We start from the raw sequence: 27,454 nt of genomic DNA on the forward strand, positions 1-27,454 counted from the left end.
CATGAGGTTACTTGTGTGCCCCCACACCCATTGGGAGCACCACAAGTTTATTATTTGGAGAACAAGGGGCCAACCCCTTGTCCACTACTTTTGGGAGTCCTATTCATCATTATGGCACTTATGGACTTCATCAGGCTTCTTAAAAGGCCCAACGACATGTATTATTGATCATTCGACCTCTTGAGAGGCTTATTCTTTTGTTTATGAGATAGTTTGGTGAGCTTATCACCAAAAGTTACTTATTTTGCACATTATTTTATTCTAGGGGCTAATGTAGGCCTAATTAGCTAAATCGAACTCATTAGAAGTGTATAAATACAAGTGATGTGAATTCATTTTAGCATCATCACTTTGATTGGACTTGTATCTCTCTTGAGAATTTCGCTATCCTTCTTGGAGGACGAATTTTGGAGCATGTAATGAGTTTTGATGTTTGGATTATTTTCTCTAGTCTTGGAGCTTCTTAATTGGCAAATTCTTGATGGTTGGATATAGTCTTAATGTTGATTTCTAGTAGCATCGAATGTGCTCTAAGCCTCAAATTTGCAGGGAGGCTAGGACAAATGTATTCCACAATACCCAAAAATCATTTTGGTAAATTCCACCTAGATACAATTTTATTAAAATAATTAATTTTTTTTATGGGTGCCTAAGTCTAAACTTAGGATATTAAAATAATTAACGGGTATTAATCAAACTGAGGGTGAAACTTCTAAAAGAAGACGGAGATCAAGTCCAAATGATCTGAGGCATTGATTAGAATCTAATCTAGGTCGTTGATTACTCAACTGAAGGATTATAAGGACTTCGATGGGCATTTGGAAAACACATCAGGATGAGATCAAGAGATTGAATTTCTCAAAGAGGGTAGTGCAACAGTTGCTAGAGAGAAGATTGAAGTGATTTCTTGCAGTGAGGTGCAGGTATAGTTCAGGTTGGAGAGTTTCTTGATCCGGGAATACATCGCAGAGGAGGCAGAGACAGATCCAGAAGAGACAACACAGAGGCCACGCTGGGCAGCGTAAAGCCATGCAGCAGCAGCTTAGAGCTTCAGATGGAGTTTGAATTCCAACCAGGAGAGACGAGTTTCAGTGCAGGAAGTCAGGGTGTGAGACCGGAAGGCCTGAAGTTCAAATCTCTAGATAGCAGGATATCCGGGAAGAGGTGACGCAGATCCCCAAAGAGGTTGGCGCAGAACTGCGTACGCTGACACAATATCTGTGCAGAGCCAGCGTTGGGCCAACCATCCAAGACCTGGATCAGTGTCGGATCGCCAATGATAGTGTGAGGTATTTCTCACTAATCTTCTGCCAGTCAGATTCTCTGCATTGGATAGCCAGTAAGTCACCCAAATATTGTATTAAAAAAACCACTGCTTAATAATACAAACCCTCAGCCGCTGCACCGGTTTTCCTGCATTGAGTTTTCTGTTGAAGTTTCTAAGTTTACTTAGTTAGAAACCCTCCATGCACTTTATCTAATTTATTCCTACCTACTTGTTATTTTCTTTAACAAGTTATTTACAATGTAAATACTGAAAATAAACACTAGTGCATGCTCAACATATTACAGATCAGCAACTAAAAGAAACAGAAACAAACACACCATATGACACCATTATTTTTGGACTAATGTCCCCGGAAAAACCCAATGTGGGAAAATTGGTGCAGCTATCTGAGGATTCTCTTATTAAGCAATATCAGAGTACAATCTGGGTGCCGAAACTGGCCTACCCAACAGAGAATTTCCTTGGCAGCAACACCTCTCAATTTCTAACAAATCTCCTGGTTGAAACCCCAGATAATCCTTCCGGCAACTACTCAGCACAAATCTGCCCCAGAAACCCCAGCGTCAGCCTCTCTCTGGATTGCGTCAGCCCCTCTCTATCCCACACTGGCCCTGCATCACCCCGGATGGGTCTGCGTTAGCCCTGGGATGCCCTGCGTCAACCCTCTGGCCCTCTGCGTCAGCGACGCTGGCCTCTCTCAGGCTCTGCGCAGCTCCCGGCTGACTCTGCGTGGCCCTGCACGAGCCCTAGCTGGCTCTACGTCACTCTCCTTGGCTATTGCGCGACTCTTCGGGCACTATCTCTGCCTCTCTGTCTCTCTGTACTCAAATGCCCCTCAACTGCATCTCCCGATCACTAATTCTTTCTCTCTTAGCGAACCCCACTCTAGAGAATAGAATGATTGATCACTCTGTGTGCATTCTCCAAGTGACCCTCAAGCCTCCTCTTATACTTTTCCTGTTGACATATCAACGGCCGAGATTAAGTCCCTAATCAATGGCTAAGATTAGATCTGGCTTTATCCATGTCTTTTGGACCATTCTAACACAGATTCATATTAATACACATTAATATTTTATTTTCTCTAAGTTTAGACTTAGGGACTCCATTAAAAATATTAATTATTTTAATATCTCCTAATCTGTTTAGAATCTACCCAAACCCTTTCTGGGTATTGGAGATCTCCTGTGCCCCAACCTCTCCACCAAATTTTGTGGCTAGAGCACATCCGATGCTGCCCCAAAGCAACACTCCCTCTTAGCAAGGACTATGCTCTAGCAATACTCCTTACTGAGTATTACTCTGATCATCCGGCATCGGTACCTGTGTTGATGCTAGGCCTTCCTACCCAACATCCTCTGCACTATTGCATCCTGTACTGCTACCCATGGTTCTGTCGCTGGCACTGCTACATCTATACGAAAACTCCCTCTGCATCCGTGTTGTTGCTGGTCCTTTCTCCCAGCACTGCATTTGCACTGCACCTCCTCTCATTGTGTTGCATCGTGCTGCCCACTCCTACACTGCAACTCAGTTACTGAGAAGTAAGTAACTGATCTCCCAATCTGACCTCCCCATTAGGCTAGAGACACCCATTGATGTTGAAGCTCCCTCTGCGCTGCTGCAACAACTCCCTGCATCTCACACCATTGCACAGCTCCCTATGCCATCCTGCACTGGTGCAACACTGTTGTTCCTCTCGCACTGCTGCAGCCTACTAGCCTCGCGCTGTCTCGGGACTCCTGCACTGTAGCTCTCTCTGCCACTCCATCCGCATCCGTCTCTACCCGACTCAGCCAATCCTGCTACTCCTCTTCGGGGCTCCCGTAACAAGGTCTAATCCAAGAGGTTGGGTACCTTAAGGATCCTACCCCTCATCGCATGTAGTTCGCCTGACTACAGCTCGATGTCTCCCCACTTCGGCTCAAGTGGTGCGTGTGCAATCATGGCACAGTTATCGTCTGTCAAAACTTCCTTCTCTGCCCATGTTGGCGCTGCCTTAGTCTCGAAAGACTCTCCTTTACTCCTCTTCCTTGGACACTAGGTCGCATAATGACCCAGCTCCTACAGTGGAAGCACTTGACCTTAGAGAGATCTTTCTTCTTCCGCTTCTCCTGCTTTCCCTCAGATGTTAGGGCCACATCTTCCTCCTCCTGCTTGACTTTGATCCCCTTGTTGCTGCTACCCATCTTCGACTGTCGTCTAATCTCTTCTTGGCGAAGAGCTACCCACATCTCGTCCCAAGGTGGAAGTGTCCCTCTGCCCAGTATGCTCTGGACAAATACCTCCCAGTCTTCTGAGACAGCATTCAGGGCTGTCCTCACCATCAGCTCCTGATCCGGTGTCGCCCCTATAGCAGTCAATTGATCTCGGATCTCATTCAGTCCTCCGAGGAAGGTGTCAATCGGTTCTCCCTTCTTCATCTGATACGACCTCAACTGATTCTCAAGCAGCATTCTTCTCTGCACAGAAGTATGCTAGTACAGCTTCTTGAGAGCCTCCCACATCTCAAATGTCGTTTCCTTCTCGGCTATGTGTGGTACTACATGATCCTTGACCCCGTCAAGGATAATGCTCTTGGCCCTCACCATCACCTCCTCGTACCTGTCATTATCATTGGGGTCGATTGGGACAGCTATTACCTTCAAGGCGAAGTTCTTGACACGATTCTTGTCAAGTACGGATAAGATTATGCCTTCCAGACTGCGAAGTTCGATGCTCCGTCTAGTCTATCCTAGTCTCTTACTCCGTGTAGTGCCATGATGCTCCTCTACTTCCCTCCTAGAAGTTCTCTGTTTGACTCCTTTGAGTCTCTACTTCCCCTCTGAAAGTTCTCTTCTGAACTCCCTCTGAGTCCTGATTTCCCTCCTGGAAATCCTTCTGCCGCTGTCGAGATGCCCCTAATTTGATCGTCTTGTGCAACCACACCACTAATCCGAGTTCCTCGGCTAGAAACCCTCGGCAGCAACTCCTCTGGCCTTGCTCTGTCAAGTACTATTCTGACTACAGTACCTCACTAGCTCCACTCTGCAATATTCCCGCAGCCTTCTAAAGCCCAGCAACCTGAAGGTGGGAGCTCCTAGGCTCTGCGCAATCCCGACACCACAACCTGACCTCCTCAGCCAACTGCGTCAGCCCTCCCAGCTACTGCGTGGCTCTGCATGAGGCTTCTCTTGCCTTCCTTCGCCTCTGCGCTGCCTCTTCCAGCTCACCCTTGATGACGCAGGCACTACATCACCCTTCCTTGTTGCTGCTCTGCTAGAAACAACTTCTGTCACCTTGGGACAACAGTTTTCTGTTGCTATTGCTTCGCTCGGCTGATATCCTTTAGTCCTCCTGTGATCTGCAATCACCCTCTGATACCATGTTGAAGTTTCTAAGTTTACTTAGTTAGAAACCCTCCATGCACTTTATCTGATTTATTCCTACCTACTTGTTATTTTCTTTAACAAGTTATTTACAATGTAAATACTGAAAATAAACACTAGTGCATGCTCAAGATATTACAGATCAGCAACTAAAAGAAACAAAAACAAACACACCATATGACACCATTATTTTTGGACTAATGTCCCCAGAAAACCCTAATGTGGGAAAATCGGTGCAGCGAGCTGAGGGTTTTCTTATTAAGCAATATCAGAGTACAATCTAGGTGTCGAAACTGGCCTACCCAACAGAGAATTTCCTTGGCAGTAATACCTCTCAGTTTCTGACAAATCTCTGGGCTGAAACCTCGAATAATCCTTCTGCAGCTACTCAGCCCTAAAAACCCCAGTGTCAGCCTCTCTGGACTACGTCAGCGCCTCTCTGTCCCACGTTGGCCCTACGTCACCCCGGATGGGTCTGCGTCAGCCCTGGGATGCCCTGCATCGGCCCTCTGGCCCTACGCGTCAGTAACGCTGGCCTTTCTGAGGCTCTGCGCAGCTCCCGGCTAACTCTGTGTGGCCCTGTGTGAGCCCTAATTGGCTCTGCGTCACTCTCCTTGGCTACTGCGTTGCTCTCCCAGCACTATCTCTGCTTCTCTGTCTCTCTGTACTCAAATTCCCCTTAGCTACATCTCCTGATCACTAATTCTATCTCTCTTAGCAAACCCCACTCTAGAGAATAGAATGACTGATCACTTTGTGTGTGTTCTCCAAGTGACCCTCAAGCCTCCTTTTATACTTTTCCTGTTGACATATCAATGGCCGAGATTAAGTCTATAATCAACGGCTAAGATTAGATCTGGCTTGATCCATGTCTTTTGGACCATTCTAACACAGATTCATATTAATACACATTAATATTTTATTTTCCCTAAGTTTAGACTTAGGGACTCCATTAAAAATATTAATTATTTTAATATCTCCTTATTTGTTTAGAATCTGCCCAAACGCTTTCTGGGTATTGGAGATCTCATGTGCCCCAAACTCTCCACCAAATTTCGTGGCTAGAGCACATCCGATGCTTGCTACCCAAAATCAACATTTTTCGGGGACATTTGTCCAAAAATAACGGTGTCATGTGTTGTGTATTTCTTTCTTGCTTAGTCTCTTATTTCCGCATTTAATTTAATTGGTGAAGACTGCAGTGTATTAGTTTCGGTATTTGTTGTCGGATGCAACAAATAATTTATTAAGTAATTTGACAAATAGAAGAAACTTAATCAGTTGTTGTAGTAGAAATTTGGGTCTTCCAAATTTTCACATGGTATTAGAGCTGCAGGTGAAGCAAGAGTGCAGAGCCAAAAGAGCCCAACACTGAACAGAAGGAGGGAAGTCGAAGGGCTGCGTAGGCAGCAAATCAAATGCCTAGAGGGATTGCGCAGTCTAGGCCAGGAGGACAAAATTTTCGTGGGAAAATCTCTCTCTGAGTGAGTCGACAGATAGAAAGATTTCCAGATCAAAGTTTGCTAGTGTCAGAGGGAGCAACGCAAAAGCATCAACGCAGAGAAGTTTTTTGGTGAGACGCAGTTTTCTGCAACAATCATTGGGGCAGAAAAGCGTCAGAAGGAAGGAGGAGACATTGTTGAGGGAATTTCTTCCTTAGAGAATTCCTAGCCAGGGAATTCAATTTCTCTATTTTTGAGCATCAGTAGAGAGAAGCAGATCTACTAACTTCAGCAAGGAGTGGGTAGGCTAGCCTAGTATTGTACAGAGGAGAGAGGAGGCAGTTCGACATTTCGTTGGCAGAGATGGAAACTAACGGGTTGCGAGATCAGGATCGGTTGGATGGTGCATCCAATTATGTGATCTGGAAGGCAAGGATCTCATGTCTTCAGAATGAACATAATCTCAAGGCCTATGTCGATAGTGTGGTCGTTGAACCTACAGATGTGGATCCACTCAAGAAGTACAAGGCTTAAATGGCGAAGGCCAAGCGGTTGATCCTTGATGGAGTGAGGGATCATGTTGTATGTCACATTGTTGGCAAAGGGACTGCCAAGGAGATGTGGGATGCCTTGGCTACGTTGTATAAGGGATCTTCCGAGCAGCAGCAGATGTACTTGGAGGAGAAAATGAGATCCACGAGGATGTATAAGGGGGAACACATTGATATGTTCCTAACAAAGCTTCAGAAGGTCCGAGACTTGTTAGCAGCTGTAGGATCAACGCCTCAGCCCACCAAGATGGTGAGGTTGGCCCTGAATTCACTCTCAGATGAATGGCAAGTAATTGTCCAAAGTATCCTGGGCAGAGAGAAATTGTCGGATTGGGAAGGGATGTGGGCCGCTCTTCAGCAGGAAGAGATGAGGCGAGACTTAGTCAACTGCAAACTTGATAGCAACATCAGCAGTGGGGCGAAGCCCAAGGAGGTGGAAGAGAATGCAGCCCTTGCATCAAAGGGGTAGCAGGAGCAGCGGAGGCAGAAGAAAGATGTCTCGAAGATCAAGTGCTTCCGGTGTGGTGAATTTGGTCACTATGCTACACAGTGTCCTCTTAAGAAGAAGGACAAGGAAGAGAAGCATGATCTGAAGGCTGCATCCACAAAGATCGAGGAGGAGTTTGCCATGGTTGCCTAGATACCTCCAAGGGGGAGGTGGGGCAGGATCCTCTAGGAGTCCACCTCTTGGATCAAAACCTTACTATGGGAGCCCAGATCAGAAGTAGTAAGATGGACCAATGTTAGTTCGTGCAGAGGAGTGTCGGAGTGATAGTTGCAATGGCTAGGAGCGCCAGAGACTGAGCAGCACAGAGCAGAGTTGGCAGCAGTGCATATGGCACAGAGTAGAGTCAGCAGCAGCGTAGAGACTTCAAAGGGTCAACGTAGAGACTTCAAAGGGTCAGCACAGAGACTAGCAGCAGTCAAAACTCCAGCAACAAATGTATCATGCTGAACACCTGTTCAATAATTTTGGATGCTATTCTATTGCTGATGCAGTAGCAGCAACAGTTGGAGAAGGTTGCAGTGCAAATGTAGTGTTGGCAATGGCAGTACCAGCAGCAACACAAATGCAGAACAAATGAGGGTTGCAATACAGATGCAGTGTTGGCAGTGGCAGGGTTAGCTGCAATACAGATGCAGCGTTTGCGCAGTAGTTGATTGGCAGTAATGTCCGACATCAGCAGCGCAGAGGGAGATGTTACAATGTCTGGGTGATGGTTCAGCGCGTTGCATTACTAGAGCACATTCCTCGCTAAGAGGGAGTGTTGATTTCTAGTAGCATCGGATGTGCTCTAAGCCTCAAAATTTGCATGGAAGCTAGGACACATGTATTCCACAATACCCAAAAATCATTTTGGGAAATTCCACCCAAAGACAGTTTTATTAAAATAATTAACTATTTTTAATGGGTGTCGAATTCTAAACATAGGAAATTAAAATAATTAAAGGGTATTAATCAAACTGAGGGTGAAACTTCTAGAAGAAGACGGAGATCGAGTCCAAAAGATCTAAGCCACTGATTAGAATCTAATATGGGTCGTTGATTACTCAAATGGAGGATTATAAGAAGGACTTCAATGGGAATTTGGAAGACACATCAGGGAGAGATTAAGAGATCAAATTTCTCAGAGAGGGTAGTGCAGCAATTGCTAGAGAGAAGATCGAAGTGATTTCTTGCAGTGAGGGGCAGGTATAGTTATGGTTGGAGAGTTTCCTAATCCGGGAATACATCGCAGAGGAGGCAGAGAGAGATGCAGAAGAGGCAGCGCAGAGGCCACGCCTGGCAGTGTAAGGCCAAGCAGAGGCAGCACAGAGCTTCAGAGGGAGTTCAAATTCCATCCAAGATAGACGAGTTTCAGTGTAGGAAGTCGGGGTGTGAGACCGAAAGGCCTGAAGTTCAAATCTACAAACAGCAGGAGATCCTGGAAGAGGTGACATAGATCCCCAAAGTGGTTGGCGTAGAACTGTGTAGGCTAACGCAGTAGCTGCACAGAGCCAGCGTGGGGCCAACTATCCAGGGTTTGGATCAGCGTCGGATCGCCAGTGATAGTGTGAGGTATTTCTCACTATTCTTCTGCCATTCAGATTCTCTACATTGGATAGCCAGTAAGGCATCCAAAGATTGTATTCAAAAAACTACTGCTTAATAGTACAAACCCTCAGGTGTTGCACCGATTTTCCCACATTGGGTTTTTCCAGGGACATTTGTCCAAAAATAACGGTGTCATGTGTTGTGTATTTCTTTTTTGCTCATTTTCTTGTTTCGACATTTAATTTAATTGGTGAAGGCTGCAGTGTATTAGTTTCGGTATTTGCTGTAGGATGCAGTAAATAATTTGTTCAGTAATTTGACAAATAGAAGAAACTTAATCAGTTACTGCAGTAGAAATTTGGGTCTTCCAAATCTTCACACTTAATACATGTAAGTGCAATTTAATGTTATTTTATTTTCTATTATTGTCACATACATTGTTGCTAGGATTTCGCTATATTAGGGCTAATTTACTGCATCCATTTATGCGAAGTTGTGGAAATTTGGTTTCTAGATAGTGATGCTTCATGTATGGACCATGTATTATGAATGAATGTTGCTAGAGATGCTTCTTCATTGAAATTCATCTTGATAAGCTATCAATATTGCAAAACAAAGTATAAAGTTCTTGAAGCTGCTTTTGTTGTTGCCCTAATGCTATGCGGAGTTGTCTTTGAGGCCTCCTTGATATCGAAAATTCGATGTCCATAGCATAATTACTCTTGAATCCAAATCTCCTGAGAGGATTAGGCATTGGTCCACCATAAGCTGATCACCTTAAACCTTATTTCTTTTCCTCCTTCTTTTCTAGGTCTAGCCCATTAGGTCACGAAGGGAATCACTTATCTCGCCATATAGCCATCCAAATACTTTGATTTTTGGTCCACAACTGCGTTGGAGTTTGCTCTAGAGGCCCTCCAAATTTCAAGCAAATCTAACGGTGGGATATCAAGATATTGCAAGCCCTAGCTCGAGGACCGTTCCTTGCCCTAGGTTTCCCTTGGCTAGAAACCTCACTGGGATCATTGCATTACCTTTCATTGAAAATTCCTTCCTTGATCCCCTTCTCCTCCCTAATTAGGTCAAGCACATCATTGATTGCTCAACCCCATTCCCTTGACCTAACCTCGGGTTCGCTTGGTCCCGTGTGGTCCCACAACTTATTGAAGCCAATTTCACAAAGACCACTTGGAAGCCAAGTTTCTTACAAGGATTTTAGGAGCTAAGAATCTTCTTGACTGTTGACACCGAATCCGTAAGGATTATTGTAAATATTGTAAATATGGTCAGTTATGCATTTGAGCAAACAAAGAGACCTTGGAATTGGAATCCCAAGAGTCTCTCCACTCATGTATAAATTAATGATATGGCTAATGCAATAGATAAATTCAATTCGTGGAGTTACCTCCTGGCCTGACATGGTATCAGAGCCAGCGCCTATTTTTTGTTTTCTGCTCCTTGTAACTCTCTCCCTTGACAAAAATCTGTCTTTGATTCTCTGCGTTGTGCACTGATTGCTCTGTCGATTATTTGTCTTAAACCTTCACATTTTCTCTGCTCTTTTCATTGAAGCTGCATTGAAACACCATAGTCAATGATTGCACTTATATTTTGTGTCAAAGAATTTGTGAAGATCAATTAATGCGTTGAAGTGCTGGACCATTTTGATGTTGCATGTGAAGCCCTGCAAACCGTGACTCTTGGTGTTGCTTTTGATCAAACATTGATTTCCATTACCATGGAATGGGACACTGCTACTGGAGCTGGAGCGAGTCTGTGCGTTTGACGGAGTGTGGAATTGATTGAAATTTGTGTGAGAATTCTATCACTGCAGCGACTGATTTACTTTTCCTACTTATTCCTCAATAAGTTTGTCAGGCCAGGGTAACTCCACAATGAACAGCAGACAACTGAGATGATATTTCATTAAGAGAACTATTGTTTATATACAAGAAGGAGACGGAACAGTTCATCTTCTTGATGACTGTTCACGTTCCAGTTCACCCATCCGTTGAGGATTAGGTGTCAACATTCCCCCCCTTAATCTGAAGGGATGTTGGTGAGTCCAAGCATCGTTCTGAATCTTTCAAGCTTTTCTCTTCCAAGCGCTTTGGTGAAGATGTCTGCAATTTGCTCGTTTGTGGAACAATGACGGAGATGGATTATTTTGGCCTCAACATGATGTCGGATCAGATGATATTTAGTATTGATGTGCTTAGTACGATCATGGAACTTTAGGTTCTTGGCCAACTTTATTGCAGAGGTGTTATCAATCATGAGTGGAGTTGATTGTGTTTGTTTTACTTGCAAGTCTTCAAGAATTTTCCTGAGCCACACAATTTCTTTCGTTGCTTCAGCTGCTGCCACGTATTCTGCTTCTGTTGTGGAATCTACTGGTACTGATTGTTTGCGTGATCTCCAGGAGACAGCTCCTGATCCAAGACTCATAGCATATCCTGAAGTAGATACCCCAGTTTCTTTGTCTCCATCGAAGTCTGAATCAGAGTATCCAATCAAGTTGAAGTCGTCCACCTGTGTATACTTGATTCCAAGGTCTTGAGTTCCCTTCAAGTACCTTAGAACTCTTTTTGCAGCAGACCAATGTCCCTCACAAGGCTTTTGCATAAACCTGGAGAGGATTCCAACAGCAAATGAAATGTCTGGTCTGGTAGTAGTGAGGTAGATGAGACTTCCTATAAGCTGTCTATACTTTGTTGCATCCTCAAATTCCTTTCCTTCAATAGATGTGAGCTTCAAGTTTTGTTCCATTGGAGTAGAAAGAGGATTGCACTCTGTCATGCCAAATCTGTTTAACAAATCTCCAATGTATTTCTTTTGAGAAAGAAATATGGATTTTGGATGTTGGGTTACTTCAATGCCAAGATAGTAATGAACATAGCCCAAATCAGTCATTTCAAAACTTTTTCCTAATTCTTTCTTTATGGATGCAATATAGCTTTCATTGTTCCCTGTCATTAAAAGATCATCTACATATACCACAAGATATACAACTGGTTTGCCAACTTTCTTGACAAATAAAGTTGCATCATCAAGATCAAAATGTTTGAAGTTGAGTTTCAGAAGATGCTCAGTTAGTTTTTCATACCAGGCTCGTGGTGCTTGTTTGAGGCCATACAAGGACTTCACAAGTTTGCATACTTTATGTTCATGTCCTTTCACAGCAAATCCTTCAGGCTGGGACATAAAAACATTCTCTTTTAGATCTCCATTCAAGAATGCAGTTTTTACATACCTTTGATGGACTTTCCAACCGTTCTGAGCAGCTAGTGCAAAGAGTGTCCGGATGGTGGCCCATTTTGCTGTGGGGGCAAAAGTTTCCTCATAATCGACCCCTTCCTTCTGTGCAAAACCTTTTGCCACAAGCCTAGCTTTGTGCTTGTCAAGTGAGCCATCAACTTTGTACTTGTTCTTGTAGACCCACTTGCAGCCAATTGGTTTGGTTCCAAATGGAGGATCAACCAGCTTGAAGTGCCATTCTTTATGAGGGCATCATACTCCTTCTGCATCGCTTCTTTCCATTCATCATGAGAAGCAGCTTCTTTGAAGGAAGTTGGTTCAAAATCTGTAGACAAGTTCAATTCACAATCATAAGTAACATCCATATCAACAGGTGAATTAGGGTTATCTACATCACCTCCATCTTGTCGGTTTGTATTTCTGGTTCCTGTTTTTCCAATTTCATCAGGATGAACACTTTCAAGTGTCTTTGTCAGCCACTTTGGGGGACCTTTCTGAGATGGTCCAGGCTGCTCTGTTGATTGAGTTGGGACTGAATCAAGATTGAGTCTCCCAATTCTATCAATTACATCACTTAAAGCATCATCCATTGTTGGAGTTTCATGCAGGGGAGATTGTTCTTCAGAAGAAGATTCCACATGTTGTTCTAGTATAGGAATCCCCCCTTCAAGATGTGGAATCTGATTATCAAACTCTTGAAATGATTTCGGTTTTGTGAATCTATCCAAGCGATCAAGTTGCCGCTCAACAACACTGTCAGATTTGGATGATTCAAGAAAAATGACATCTCTAGATACAACAAACTTTTTATTTACTTCATCATAGAGATGGTATTCTTTAGATGTGTTTGAATACCCCAGGAAGATACACTTACGACTTCTAGCACCAAGTTTGTTTCTATGTACCTTTGGTATTAAAGCATAACAGGTGGAACCAAAGATCCTGAGATGTTTTACCGAAGGAACATGTCCATACCATAATTCATAAGGAGTCTTGTTTCTTATAGCACTAGATGGACATCTATTCTTTATATATGCAGCACATAGAACAGCATCAGCCCAAAACATTATCTTTACATTTTTGAAGAAAAGCATGGATCGTACCATATTCAAAATTGTTCTGTTCATTCTTTCAGCTACACCATTCTGTTGAGGATTATAAGGCACAGTTGTTTGATGTTTAATCCCATGTTGGCGAAGATAGTGTTCAAATTCATTTGATTTATATTCTTTTCCATTATCAGTGCGAATAGACCCAATATGAGATTGTGCATCATTTTCAATCCATTTATGAAAATTCTTGAATGTTTGAAAAGCATCAGATTTGTTCTTCAATAAATAAACCCAACACATTCTGGTGTAATCATCAATAAATGTCATGATATATTTATTTCCATTTGCAGAAGGAACAGCCATTGGACCACATAAATCTGAATGAATGAGTTCAAGCTTCCTATGTGCTCTTGAATGTGAATCATGAAAAGACTGTTTGCTATGCTTTCCTAGAATGCAAGCATCACATTGCTTATGTTTTCTAGGAATTGTAGGCAAACCAGCAACACCATTTTTCTTCAACAAGCGGAGACTATCATAGTTTAAATGTCCAAATCTAGCATGCCATAATAAACTTGACGGAAGTGTACCTTCTTCATGATCAGAAATATATGAGAAATGTTGTGCATGAGCAGAAGTTCCTTGCAGTTTAAGAAGTCTTTCTTCTTCTATACCCCTCATGACAAGTGAGTGGTCAGATGCCTTTCTTACCTCAAGCTTGCCATCAAACATATGAATGGAGTGACCTTGCTGGCGGATGTGGACCAGGGACAGCAAGTTTCTCTTGAGTTGTGGGAGATATAGAACATGGTCCAGAAGAAAGTCTGGAAGACCAGGCAGTTTAAGCCTGATTGTGCCAAGCCCTGATGGCTTGATTTTTGACTGATCTGCAAAGTATACTGCTCCATCAACATTGTCAGTGAAATCTTCAAAAAAATCTTTCCTATGAGTCATATGACAGGTTGCTCCTGAATCAAGCAACCAGTCATTTTTCGAAGAAGCAAGTGAAGCATTAAACAAATCTTCATTTACTCCAATGTTACATTGTGCCTCAATATAGTGAGCGGATTCAGGTGCTTTACCTTTGTCTGTGTCATCAGTTTTACCTTTCTGCTGATTTCTTCTCTGCTCAATTTTGTCCCATGGTAGCTTGCATGTAGAAGCATCATGTGATCCATTTCGTTTGCAGCGAATGCAATGCAGATCTGCCTTTTCTGCTTGAGAATGTCTGCCCCCACTGCCTCTGAAGTATCTTCCTCTTCCTCTTCGTCCACCTCTTCCTCTTGTAGAATCTTGAGCAGGATGTTTTTCTTTATGAGCAAGGCAAACAGTCTCTTCAGAAGATTCAGGGACTGTTTTCTTTCCAAAGACTTTCTCTCTTTCAGCAAACTTTTTCACAAGAGACTCAAAGGTTATGTCTTTAAGATTTCCATTTGCTTGTAAAGACTCAAGATAATTGGAGTAGGTAGGATAGAGTGCTTTGAGAAAGGCAATAAGAGAGATATCCAGCTCAACCTTAGTAGATTTAATATCATGCATTATAGACTTTATTTCAGATGCAAGAGCAAGAGGATCATTATTCTTCAGTTCAAGAGTGAAGAGTTTAATCATGCGCTGAACAACTTCAAGTGCAGAATGTGAATCATAGAGTTCTTTCAGCTTTTGTAAAGCTTCAAAGGCAGTGGAATAGGATGAAATATGACGACTTACTTCTTCATTTACAGATGCTGCGATCAATGCATAGGCTTTGCTGTTCTTGTTTTCCCAAATGACAAGTTCTTTATCTGATGTAGGCTGCACAGGGTCTTTGTCTTCTTCTCCGACACACACTCCCTTCCACAACTCATTGTAGATGAGGGTGTGTTTTACCATCCGGGACCATTCAGAATAGTTCTCCTTGCCAGTGAGAACTATTCCTACCATAGAAATGATTGAATGCATTTTGTAAAAAAAATACTTCTGCTAAAAAACTTCTGCTGATAAGAAATTTCTGCTGATAAAAAAAACTTTTACTGATGTACAGTGAAATTGTACTCAAAAGATTTCTGTGGGAAATAACTTTGCATTAGCATCTACAATATAAATCCCTTTGATTCTCTAGACCAGCTGTTCATCCATACATTCACTCATATCATAACTTCAATATCTGAATACTTAAAAATTACAATGATGCAAACAATTTCTCTCAATAATTCAAAGTTCTGGCTAAACAGCGGGATTTCAGCCCGGCAAAGCTTCAACAATTCGAAACTTTATAAATAAGACCACAGCCAAACAGCAGAAGAGGCAAATACCAGATCAGAAATCTCCACAATAATCTTCAGAAAACAGAAGATTCGTCCCTGCAATAGCGAATTTCTCAAGAATGCAGAACGGCTCCAATATTTAAGCCCCGATGACCTCCAAATACTTCCCCGATTAAAACATTTTTTTCAAGCCTACGAAGTTCGGGCTAAACCGAACGATTTAAGGCCAGACGAGCACCCCGCATAAGGAGTTCGGGCTAAATATCAGAGGCCGATCTCAGAAGATAATTAACACAAAAACTGCATCCTTCTCACAATCAAACGATCGGGAACGCCTTTAAATACGGCATCGATATGGAAACCTCCGTTTGTATGCAAAAATCAACCAAAACCGTGGTCTTGGTTCGCAGATTTTGAAACCCTCGGGGGCTGGATATCTGGAAACTCGGCGGCCGAGCTTTAATAAACACTCGATTTGCTGCGAATACGAATGGGTTGGTCTTAATAATTTGGGGCTTCTCAGACTCCCGCAATTGTTAGCCGACAGGTAATGCGGAGATGCATTAGCGTCTACAATATAATATTTGTGCTTGTTTTTACACCATTGCTAGCATTTTTTAATGTCAGACATCGATATTGATATGAAAATACAATGACATCAATAGAAAGTTCGAGTTCTGCTTAGAAAAACACCGATATTCTTAAAACACGTGAAGCATATACAGCCAACCTCATGTAGCTTCTTTCTGCGCCCTTTAGACTCAATTGGAAACCGCCTCAGTATTAAGAATATCCTTCCTCCATATAGCAGGAAATCCGACGCTGCAAAAAATGATATAACTACAACAAACAGTTTTGCAATTGCCTCCAAAGTTATATCCAAATGCAAATCTGAATAAATTACACCATTTATAATAGGGAACGGCGCCAGGAAAGTTTCAGCAGAGGGAGTGAGCGACACAGCTTCGTTTCCTTCTTTGAGAATCGCAGTAGACTCCAGAAAAGAACGAGGGACAGAGTGTAAAGGTTCGGCGTCAGGGCAGATTATCAAGGGTATATCAACGCTTATGCTTCTCAGATGCATTCAATATCAAAAACGCATCAACGCTCAGGTGCATTCAATATCAAAAACGCATCAACGCTCAGGTGCATTCAATATCAAAAAACGCACATTCAGCAGCGCAGAGGCACGCAGTCTCAGGTGTAACCGAAACGCACATTCAACAGGGCAGAGGGCGCAGTGTCAGGACAGAGGGCGCAGTCTCAGGACAGAGGCAGGAGTTACAGCTATTTTAGGGACTGGGACCTGTGCTCTGATACCATGTCAGGCCAGGGTAACTCCACAATGAACAGAAGACAACTGAGATGATATTTCATTAAGAGAACTATTGTTTATATACAAGAAGGAGACGGAACAGTTCATCTTCTTGATGACTGTTCACGTTCCAGTTCACCCATCCGTTGAGGATTAGGTGTCAACAAAGTTATTTATGAAACTTCAGTAAACATTAAAATAAATACTGCTGCAGATATCACACCGTAATATAGAAACAAACATATGCACAAGAATCAACACATTGACACAGATATTTTGGACAACAGTCCCCGGAAAAACCCAATGTGGGAAAACCGGTGCAGCAAGGGAGGATTTTATTATTATGCAGGAGAAATATCTTAATACAAATCTAGGATGCTCATCTAGCAATCCTTTACAGAGAAAATACTGACGGAAAATCTGAGTGAGTTTTAACTCACTTCACCCGGCGAAATTCCAACTGATCTAGCACAAGACTAGCTAACCCCGGCTATTTTTATGTCACCTCTTCTGCCCTCTGCGTCAGCTTTCCCAGTAGTTCCAGCAGTTCCCGGCAGTTCTGGCTTCTGCCCTCTGCATCATCTTTCCCGGCAGTGCCGACTTCTGCCCTCTGCTTCAGCTTTCTTGATTGTTTCGGCTGTTCCCGGCAGTTCCGGCTTCTGCCCTCTGCGTCAGCGTTCCCGACTGTTCCGGCAGTTCCGGCATTTCCGGCATTTCCCACTGTTCCCGGCAGTTCCAGCTTCTGCCCTCTTGACTACTCACCAGACCACTGGTTCAATTTCTCAGCTAACCCCGCTCCAAAAATTGCACTGACTGGTCTCCCTCAGTGTGTTCTCCAAGTGACCCTCAAGCCTCCTCTTATACTTTTCTCGTTGACAGATCAACAGCCGAGATTAGGTCCCTAATTAGTGGCTAAGATTAACTCTGGCTTGATCCATGACTTTTGGACCATTCTAACACAATTTTATATTAATTCACATTAATATTTTATTTTCCCTAAGTTTAGACTTAGGGACTCCATTAAAAAATATTAATTATTTTAATATCTCCCAAACTGTTTAGAATCTGCCCAAACACTTTCTAGGTATTGGAGATCTCATGTGCCTTAGCCTCTCCACCAATTTTCGTGGCTAGAGCACAACCGATGCTACCTCGAATCAACACTCCCTCTTAGCGAGGATTGTGCTCTAGTAGTACTCCTTACTAAGTATCACCTTGATCATTTGGCATCGGTCCCTGTGCCAATGCTAAGCCTCCCTGGCCAACATCCTCTACACTATTGTATCATGTACTGCTGCCCATGGCTCTGCATCTGTACGACAACTCCCTCTACATCCGTGTTGTTGTTGGTCCTTTCTCCCAACACTGCATCCGCACTACAACTCCCTCTGCATCCATGTTGCTATCACTCCCATTGCTTCTGAAATGAGTTCTTTACCATCCCCTTCTTTTCCCTGAAGTAGTCAAAGTTTGTCCTTCCAAGGGCCTTGGTGAGGATGTTCGCTACCTGTTCTCCTGTAGGAGTGTAGCTCAACTGTACAACTCCTCGTTGGACACAGTCTCTAACAAAGTGACATCTGATATCAATATGCTTCGACCTATCATGAAACACTGGATTCTCAGAGAGTTTGATGCAACTCTGATTATCGCACATAATCTTGGTCACCTCCATATTCCTTCTGAATAGGTTCACAAGTAGTTTTCTCAGCCATATGGTCTCGCACGAAGCTATGCTTGCTGCCATATATTATGCCTTAGATGAGCTCAGAGCCACAAACTTCTATTTCCTACTGCACCAAGAGGTCATTCTTGATCCACTGTTGAAACAGTACCCAGAGGTACTTTTCCGATCCACTGAACTTCCTGCCCAATCTGCATCAGTAAATCCACTCAAACTGATATCCTTACCTTTGGTGTACAGGAGTCCATAATTGATTGTTCCCTGTAAATACCTGAGAACATGTTTGGCTGCTGCCTAGTGTGCCCTCTTTAGGTCCAACATGAACTCACTGAGGGTGTTGACAGCGTAGCAAATGTCTGGCCTAATATTGACCAGATACATCAGGGATCCTATGAATTGCCTGTATAGGTTGGGATCGACATCCTTGTCTTATGATGCATCAATCTTCTTCCAGTTGGTGATCATTGGCGTAGCCATGGGTCTACAGTCCTCCATCCTGAATCTTTTTAGGATTTCTGTAGCATACCTCCCTTGCCCAAGGAAGATTTCTCCCTTCTGCTGCCAAACTTCCAACCCTAGGAAGTAATGCATTTGTCCCAAATCCTTCATATCGAATTCTGTGGCTAGATTCTTCTTGCAGTCCCCAATGAGTCTAGATGATCCTGTTAGAAAGAGATCATCCACATACAATACTAAGATTAGCGGCTCGTTCTCTACAACCAGATAGTAGAGATTCAGATCCGCGTCACTCTTGACAAATCCCATCTTCTGCAAGTAGCCATCTATTCGACCATACCATGCTCTCGGTGCCTGTTTCAGCCCATACAAGGCTTTCTTCAATCTGCATACATGAGACTTCTTCTCATGAGTCTCAAAGCCCTTTGGTTGTTCAATGTATACCTCTTCTTCTATTACCCTGTTCAGAAATGTCGTTTTGACATCCATCTGATGAATCTCCCATCCCATCTGAGCTGCAAGAGATATCACGGTCCTAATAGATGTATACCTGGCTACTGGGGCGAAGGTCTCCTCATAATCAATTCCTTCCTTTTGAGCATACCCCTTAGCCACAAACCTGGCCTTGTATTTCTCAACACTGTCGTCTACAGCGTATTTGATCTTGTAGATCCATCTTGAACCTACCACTGATCTGTCTTGAGGCCTTGGCACCACCTCCCAGACATCATTCACCATTATGGAGTTGTACTCCTCTACCATCGCATCTAGCCAAACCTGACGTTGAGCTGCCTCCTTGAAACTGGCAGGCTCTCCATCCTGAGCTACTAATGCCTGATATCTATCTAGCTGTTTTCGCTCCCTCTTATTGTTTCTTGGTGCACCAATGAAGTCCTCTGCATCTCGCAGAATCTAACAAAGTTCCATGCTAGTTCTTCCTCTGATAGCAGGTGCTTTTGTTAGCTCCTCCTCCTCATCCTAAGAATCTTCCTACCCTGAGGAAGAATTCTTTACTTTTGTTGGTTGAAGAGGCTTAACCAGCGACTCCTCTTTCGACTGCTCCCGGAAGGCATCTCACGAGATCTTCTGAAAGCCCTGTCCTCCATGAACTTTACATCTCATCAAACTACTACCTTTCTGCTCCCTGGAAGATAGATTCTATATGCCTTAGCGTTCTCGCTATATCCCACCAGATATCCCTTTTCCGCAGTTTGATCCAGCTTCTTCCTCTTTTCTTCGGGTATGTGGCAATATGCTAAACTCCCAAATATCCTGAAATGACTGACTTCAGGTGTCTTCCCTGTGAAAACTTTCTCTAGAGTAATCTTGCCCAATGCCCGATGAGAAGTCCTGTTCTGAACATAGACTGTTGTGTTGCATGCTTCCGCCCACAAGAATTTTGGCATATCCTGATCATACATCATGGCCCTAGCTGCTTCTACAATAGGCTTGTTCTTTCTTTCTGCTACTCCATTCTGCTTTGGATTGTAGGGAGTTGTCCACTCTCTTTTGATGCCCTCCTTAGCGCAAAAATCAGTGAAGTCCTTATCGACATAGTCTCCACCATTATCTAAGTGCAAGACTTTTATTTTCTTCCTAGACAGATTCTCCACCAGAGCCTTGAACGAATCGACAGAAAACCTCGTAGGGGTTTTCAGAAAATAAATCCAAGTTTTCCTTGAGTTATCATCAATATATGTAAGGAATTACTCGGCACTATTGAGAGCTTTGACAGACATAGGTCCGCAGATATCTGAGTGTATCAATCCTAGTACACTCTTGGCCCTATGTTTCCTCCTAGGAAATGTTGCCTTGGCATACTTTCCTAGAGCGTATCCCCTACATACATCATCTCGTTCCATACTCAGATCTGGAACTCTTGTTACAGTGCTCCTGAGAATTCTCAAAGCTCCATGGTGCAAGTGATCCATTCTTCTGTGCCATAGTCCATTCAATTCCTTGTCTCCATGACTGCCTATTAGTGCCATTGGCGATTCTAGTTGTAATCTATACAACCTATTACTTTTGATCCCGATCTGCACTTTCTTTTTCCAACTCGGGTGTTTGACGTATACCTTCTCCTTGATGAAGTAGACGTCATAGCCCTTGACTTGAAGTTGCAACACAGAAAGTAAGTTCATCCCCAATCCTGGTACATGCAGCACATTTGTAGAATGGAACCGTTCTCTCGATTCTGTTTGAAAAACTACGGTACCCTTCCCTATTGGAGTACATTTGGCCTTGTTCCCCATAGTGATCTGAAAGTTCATCTTCTCTTCTCGATATTCTAAGAAACATTCCCTGATTCCTGTCATATGCCATGAAGCTCCACTGTCTATATACCACACTTCTGATGATGCAGAACTAGTCATACAAGCCAGCCACTTCTTCTTCCAGCCTAGAAGCCAACATAGAGAAATCGAAGTCTCTCTCTTGTGCAATCTTCTGAAAATCTGTGTGAGTCCCCTAACATGGATACCTCTGCATCGTGGTCTCGGCCCATAACTGATTTTCCCTTCCTGTTTCTGATTACTCCCTCTGATACGATGTGAAAATTCTATCGCTGCAGCGACTGATTTACTTTTCCTACTTATTCCTCAATAAATTATTTATGAAATTACTTTAGTAAACATTAAAATAAATATTGTTGCAGATATCACACCGTAATACAGAAACAAACATATGCACAAGAATCAACACATTGATACAGATATTTGGACAACAGTGCCCGGAAAAACCCAATGTGGGAAAATCAGTGCAGCAAGGGAGGATTTTATTATTATGCAGGAGAAATCTCTGAATACAAATCTAGGATGCTCATCTAGCAATCCTTTACAGAGAAAATACTGGCGGAAAAATTGAGTGAGTTTTACCTCACTTCACCCGTCAGAATTCCTGCTGATCCAGCACAAGACTGGCTAACCCCGGCTATTTCTGTGTCACCTCTTCTGCCCTCTGCGTCAGCTTTCCCGGCAGTTCTAGCCTCTGCCCTCTGCGTCAGCTTTCCCGACAGTTCCCGGCAGTTCCGGTTTTTCCTGCCAGTTCCGGCTTCTGGCCTCTGCGTCAGCTTTCCTGGTTGTTCCAACAGTTTCGGTTGTTCCTGAATCCTGGCAGTTTCGGCTTCTGCCCTCTGCGTCAGCTTTCCTAGCTGTTCCGGCAGTTCCGACTGTTCCCGGCAATTCTGGCTTCTGCCCTCTTGACTGCTCACTAGACCACTGGTTCAATTTCTCAGCTAACCCCGCTCCAGAAATTGAACTGACTGGTCTCCCTCAGTGTGTTCTCCAAGTGACCCTCAAGCCTCCTCTTATACTTTTCTCGTTGACAGAGCAACAGCCGAGATTAAGTCCCTAATCAACGGCTAAGATTAAATCTGGCTTGATCCATGACTTTTGGACCATTCTAACACAGTTTTATATTAATTCACATTAATATTATATTTTCCCTAAGGTTAGACTTAGGGACTCCATTAAAAAATATTAATTATTTTAATATCTCCCAAACTGTTTAGAATCTGCCCAAACCCTTTTTGGGTATTGGAGATCTCATGTGCCTTAGCCTCCCCACTGATTTTCGTGGCTAGAGCACATCCGATGCTACCTCAATTCAATAATTTGTTCATTGATGAATGAACGTTGTGAATACTGCGCTACAGCTCCAATATATATTGGGAAGTGAATGTGTTGTGATGGATCATATGGCCGAATGGTGTAATCGTCTATGCAATGGAGCGTTGAATTTGGCATGACGTCTTATGCTAAATGCTTTTATCGTTGATAGTTTTGGTCGTACGTATGGTGTTATGTTAAAACAAAAAGAGTTAGAGTTTTAAGTTGCATTGAAAAGGTCAAAGTCCATACATGTGTTGAAGTTTCTTTTATGGCATGTGTTGAATAAACTTCTATGAAGGTCGTGAGGTTCATATGGTTATCCACACTCATAAGTTCATGAGATGACATATAATAAGTTAAGAAAAGGCATGATTTATGATACATGATACGTTGAATTCTTATAATGGGTATATGTAATATGAGAGTGCATATGAGGGTTTGTTTTAAAAGGCATGTAAGGCATATATGGTGATGTTTATTTTATGAAGTGCATTATATGATATGGCTTAATATATAGTGATGATTAATATATGGTATAGTGTTGTATTATGTATGGTGGAGAAATTTCATATCCACAGTGAAGAGTGAAGTTGGTAGAAGGCAAAAAGTACAGTTAGAATTATTTTGGAAATAAAAAACACAGTGTTTTTTTTGATGATGCATTCACTAATCTCCAATGTGGGAGTAGTTCTCTCTGGCAAAGAGAACTACCATGAGCGGTTCCGGAAGATAAAACACACCCTCATTTTCAACGAGTTGTGGAAAGGGGTTTGTGAAGGAGAAGGAGACAATGCACTAGAAAAGCCTACTTCAGATAAGGAGCTTGCCATTTGGGAAAACAAGAACAACAAGGCTTATGCCCTGATTGCAGCGTCAATAAACGAAGAGGTGAGTAGACATATTTCTCCATTTTCAAATGCCTTTGAAGCCTTAAAGAAGTTGAAGGAATTGTATGACTCACACTCTGAACTTGAAGTTGTTCAATTGATGATAAAGTTGTTCAATCTTGAGTTGAAAAATGATGACCCTCTTGCCTGAGCATCAGAAGTAAGATCCATTATGCATTGTGAAAAATCGGTGACCCGATTCCTACTGCAACAAACTGAAGATATTTCTCCTGTTGAATTTAAGCTTCTGTGATCCATATCATGTTTTTTTGAGAAGATTTTTCGGCATAAATCACATTCGAATGCATTTGTCAACACGTTTCGAACCAACGAGTGTGGTTCATCGTCAGGACAAGTTGAAGATTCAGATCCAGGCTGCATGTTAAATAGACAAAGCAGAACATCCAATGACTATATTTGACCAGGCAACGACTATATTGAACTGGTCAGCTAGAATGGCTAACGGCTATATTTGTCCGGGAAACGGCTAACCGGATTGGACCAAGGGATATGGACGGGAGAACATAATGGTTAAAAAATTAGTAATTCAGTTAAATGCCTATTACCATATTTGAATTTAAATTAATTCAGGGAAATAATTAGTTAATGAAATGACTTATATTTCTCCTATTTGTTAAATTACTTTAAACAAATTACTTGCAGTTTTCCACAGCAAATATTGAAATACATACACTACAGCCTACAAAAAATAAACACTGTGGAAACTAAATATTGCACAGGAGAGTAATAAACACACGCACATCTACACAGTTGATTTTGGACAATGTCCCCGGAAAAACCCAATGTGGGAAAATCCGTGCAGCCGCTAAGGGTTTTAATTATTACGCAGTAGTAAATTTGAGTACAAATCATTGGATGCCCAAACTGGCTATCCGATACAGAGAAATACTGCCAAAGAGTTAGTGAGAAAAATCTCACACTGATTCGGGAGATCCAACACTGATCAGGGGCTGGTCGGTTGGCCCCACTCTGCCTCTGCGCAGCTTCTGCGTCACAATGGCTAGGCTCTGCATCACCTCCTCTGTCAATCTCCTACTGTCTGGAAATTCGACCTTCTGGCCCTCCAGTCTCACACACAGGATTCTGCCACTGGATCTCGACTCTCCCAGCTAGATTTCGAACTCCCTCTGAAGCTCTACACTGCCTCTATGTGGCATTGCACTACCTCACTGAACTACTCTATGTCTTCTCTGCTTTGCACTCTCTGGATCTGGAAAACTATCCTCCAAACTACTATCCCTGCCCCTCATTGCAAGAAGATCACTCGATCTCACTCTGGCAACTCAACGCTGCTACTCTTGAGAAATTCAATCTTTGATCTCTCATTCAATGTTTTCTCCAAGTGCCCATCGAACTCCTTATAATCTCTCGTTGGAGCTCCAACGACCAAGATTAAAACATAATCAAGGGCTAAGATTAATTGGGAGTTGAGGCTCGTCTTCTTCTAGAAGATTCACACCTGATTTAGTTAATACCCTTTAATTAACCAGATTTCCTAAGTTTAGACTCAAAGAACCATTTAAAAAAAGTTAATTATTTTAATCAAAACATCTCTAGGTGGAATTTTCCCAAATTATTTATGGGTATTCAAAAATGCATGTGTCTTAGCCTCTCTGCAAAATCTTAAGGCAAGAGCACATCCGATGCTACAGAAATCAACACTCCCTCTTAGCGAGGAATGTACTCTAGTGTGTTGATTTGGGGTAGCATCAGATGTGCTCTAGCCATGAAAATTGGTGGAGAGGCTAAAGCACATGAGATCTTCAAGACCCAGAAACCATTTAGGCAGATTCTACCAGGTTTAGGAGATATTAAAATAATTAATATTTTTAATGGAGTTCCTAAGTCTAAACTTAGGAAAAAAAAATATTAATGGGTATTAATATAAAATTGGGTTAGAAGGTTCCAAATGACATGGATTAAGCCAAATCTAATCTTAGCCATTGATTAGAGATGTAATCTCGGTCGTTGAAAAACCAACCGGAAAAGTATAAGAGGAGGCTTGAGGGTCAGTTGGAGAATACACCAGAGTGATCAGTCATTCGATTTTCTAGAGCGGGGTTTTTAAAAAAGTCGAATCAATAATCAGTTTGCAGTGAAGGGCAGTGAGTACGAGACAGAGAGGCAGAGATAGTGCCGAAAGACTATCACAGACGCAGGGAGGCAGATGCAGAAGCCAGAGGGAGCCACGCAGAGACAGCGCAGAGGCCAGGAGGGCCTGCATCATCCACACAGAGGCCAAGAGGGTCTGCATCATCCACGCAGAGGCTGCTGGAGTGACGCAGATTAGTGCCCCTACCCATTAGGCCATCAAGGGAGGTCCCATTGGACTAAGATTGAAGATTAACCCCCCATTTAAGGTGAGGGAACAAGATCACGGTTAAAATCCCTCCTTCCAGGTCACCCCATAATCCATATCAAAACCCCAAATACAAACAAGCATAAGCACCCAATTGCAAAATGAATAAAATACCTTTTGATCAGACGCCCAACTCCATCCATGTGCTCTTGCCAGATGGGTGAGAAGGTATATGATTGATGCAAGTGGCGTAGATAAAATGGCACGTCCTAAGCTAGTGGTGGTTGTCATGGGCTGCATGGCTAGCCGGTTGGATGTGAAGAATAGGAGAAATTTTTTCTCCTATAGGGTCACCCACTTTGGTAGATAACATGTCTCTTCATCAATTATTAATTATTACATGCATACATACATACTGTATGTATGTATGTATGCATGTATCTATGTATTTACTATTAATTGGTTAGTGGTCATCACAAGCCATGAGTTTCAAAGAGCACTTTAGTGATTCACTGATTATAAAGAGGTGATACCACATGTTCACCAGTTAGCATAAGACGCCAGCTTTTTCGAACTAAATTACTTGGCAGTGTTTAGGCATTTTCAAGTAATTTTTCATTCAATCTTAGATCAGAGGCTTCTCAAAGATCCAATATATCAGCTTTTGCATTTGTGTTTATTGCTTATCTGATGCACAGATATAGAAATTATGATTGAGTGGGGGAATGTAGTCCTATGGCTTACCTTATCAATCACTAAATCATCTTGTCACCTTTATGTTGTATTTTCATTTCGGATAATAGTATTTTATCTTCAATCAATGACTCGAGATTTAGTTCAGATTTCCTATCCTAGTCACCATGCAAGTTGTTAGTACCTAGACTAAACCTCTCTATGAGATGGCATAGCCCATTGTACCATATATTTTTAACTTCGGTGTGAATATTAGAACAAGATGGCTTGAGCCCTTTTCACTCATACTGTGATTCCTGCATTATGTTCTATTTCTTAACATATACAACCAACAAAATTAAGATATTTCTATCTACAAAAAGGTTTTAGGTTTAATAAAGATTATACTAAGCTTACAATCGATATATAAATGATGAATTTTCTGACCTCAATTCGACTTGCTATGAATTCTGCAATTGTTGAAAAGTTAATCTTATGATCTCCTATTGATGGTTCAAATCCCCACTCAATGCTTGGTGTTGATGTAAAACCAAACCATATACGGTCAGAAGGAGGTGGCTTAACGCTTATCCTCAATGTCCCTTTTAGAGACAATACTCGTACTGACAAAGCCAGAGGTACCTGCAAAAGAAATTCAATGATTAAGTACACATGTTAATAATTTCTTGAAAACTTCAAAACTACACCTACAACATAGCATACACACAAAACAGAGTTGAAGAAAACTTTCAACAACTACCAGAAGTAAAAGATAACTCAATGCAAGACTAGAGTGGACACAACAGCCTCTGAAAGAAAAGTAGACTATTTTCAAACAACTATTTACTCATTGAGGACGGTGAGTCAACAATCAACAAGTGCTTGGTCACCCAAGACATAGCAAATTGTAAGAACCATAAGAGAGAGAAATTTGTTTTAATGAAACATGCATGTCTTTAAATGTATCACATAGAAGTTTCTTAAGTTGATGGATATGTCAATATGAATACGAGTACAGATACAAATACAACAAATTTTTAGAAAAGTTTATATACCATATGCCTGAGAAATGGCATGTATTAAAAGACTATATTACCAGAGATTTCACCTAAGGAGGATATTTCTAAGAGATTTTGCTTTTGTATTATTTATTGATGCAATTCCTAATTTTTGAACCATAAACATCAAACACAAATTCACTTTTATACAATTTTCTACCCTAAAACCCTAGCCACTAAACCTAGACATCTAGGATGTTAATTTGGCAGATTAGGG

General features: G+C 42.2%; 1 protein-coding gene across 6 annotated transcripts in view; it reads right to left on the reverse strand.

Annotated features, from left to right (window-relative positions):
• LOC149208927 (uncharacterized) overlaps positions 1 to 27,454 on the reverse strand; it is a 331,042-nt gene that overhangs the window by 53,087 nt on the left and 250,501 nt on the right. For all 6 annotated transcript variants that reach the window (XR_016252811.1, XR_016252809.1, XR_016252810.1 and 3 more), the window contains exon 6: positions 26,627 to 26,821. Coding sequence is in view for 2 of the 6 variants with exons in the window: in XM_089396214.1 (XP_089252340.1) it covers positions 26,627 to 26,821 (195 nt within the window). In the remaining 4 variants the exon portion in view is untranslated. The remainder of the gene's footprint in view (positions 1 to 26,626; positions 26,822 to 27,454) is intronic.

Source organism: Pinus tabuliformis, chromosome 1_2 (assembly GCF_031772625.1).
Source record: "Pinus tabuliformis cultivar Carrire ecotype Pingquan chromosome 1_2, CPIR1, whole genome shotgun sequence".
NCBI classification, from domain to species: Eukaryota; Viridiplantae; Streptophyta; class Pinopsida; order Pinales; family Pinaceae; genus Pinus; species Pinus tabuliformis.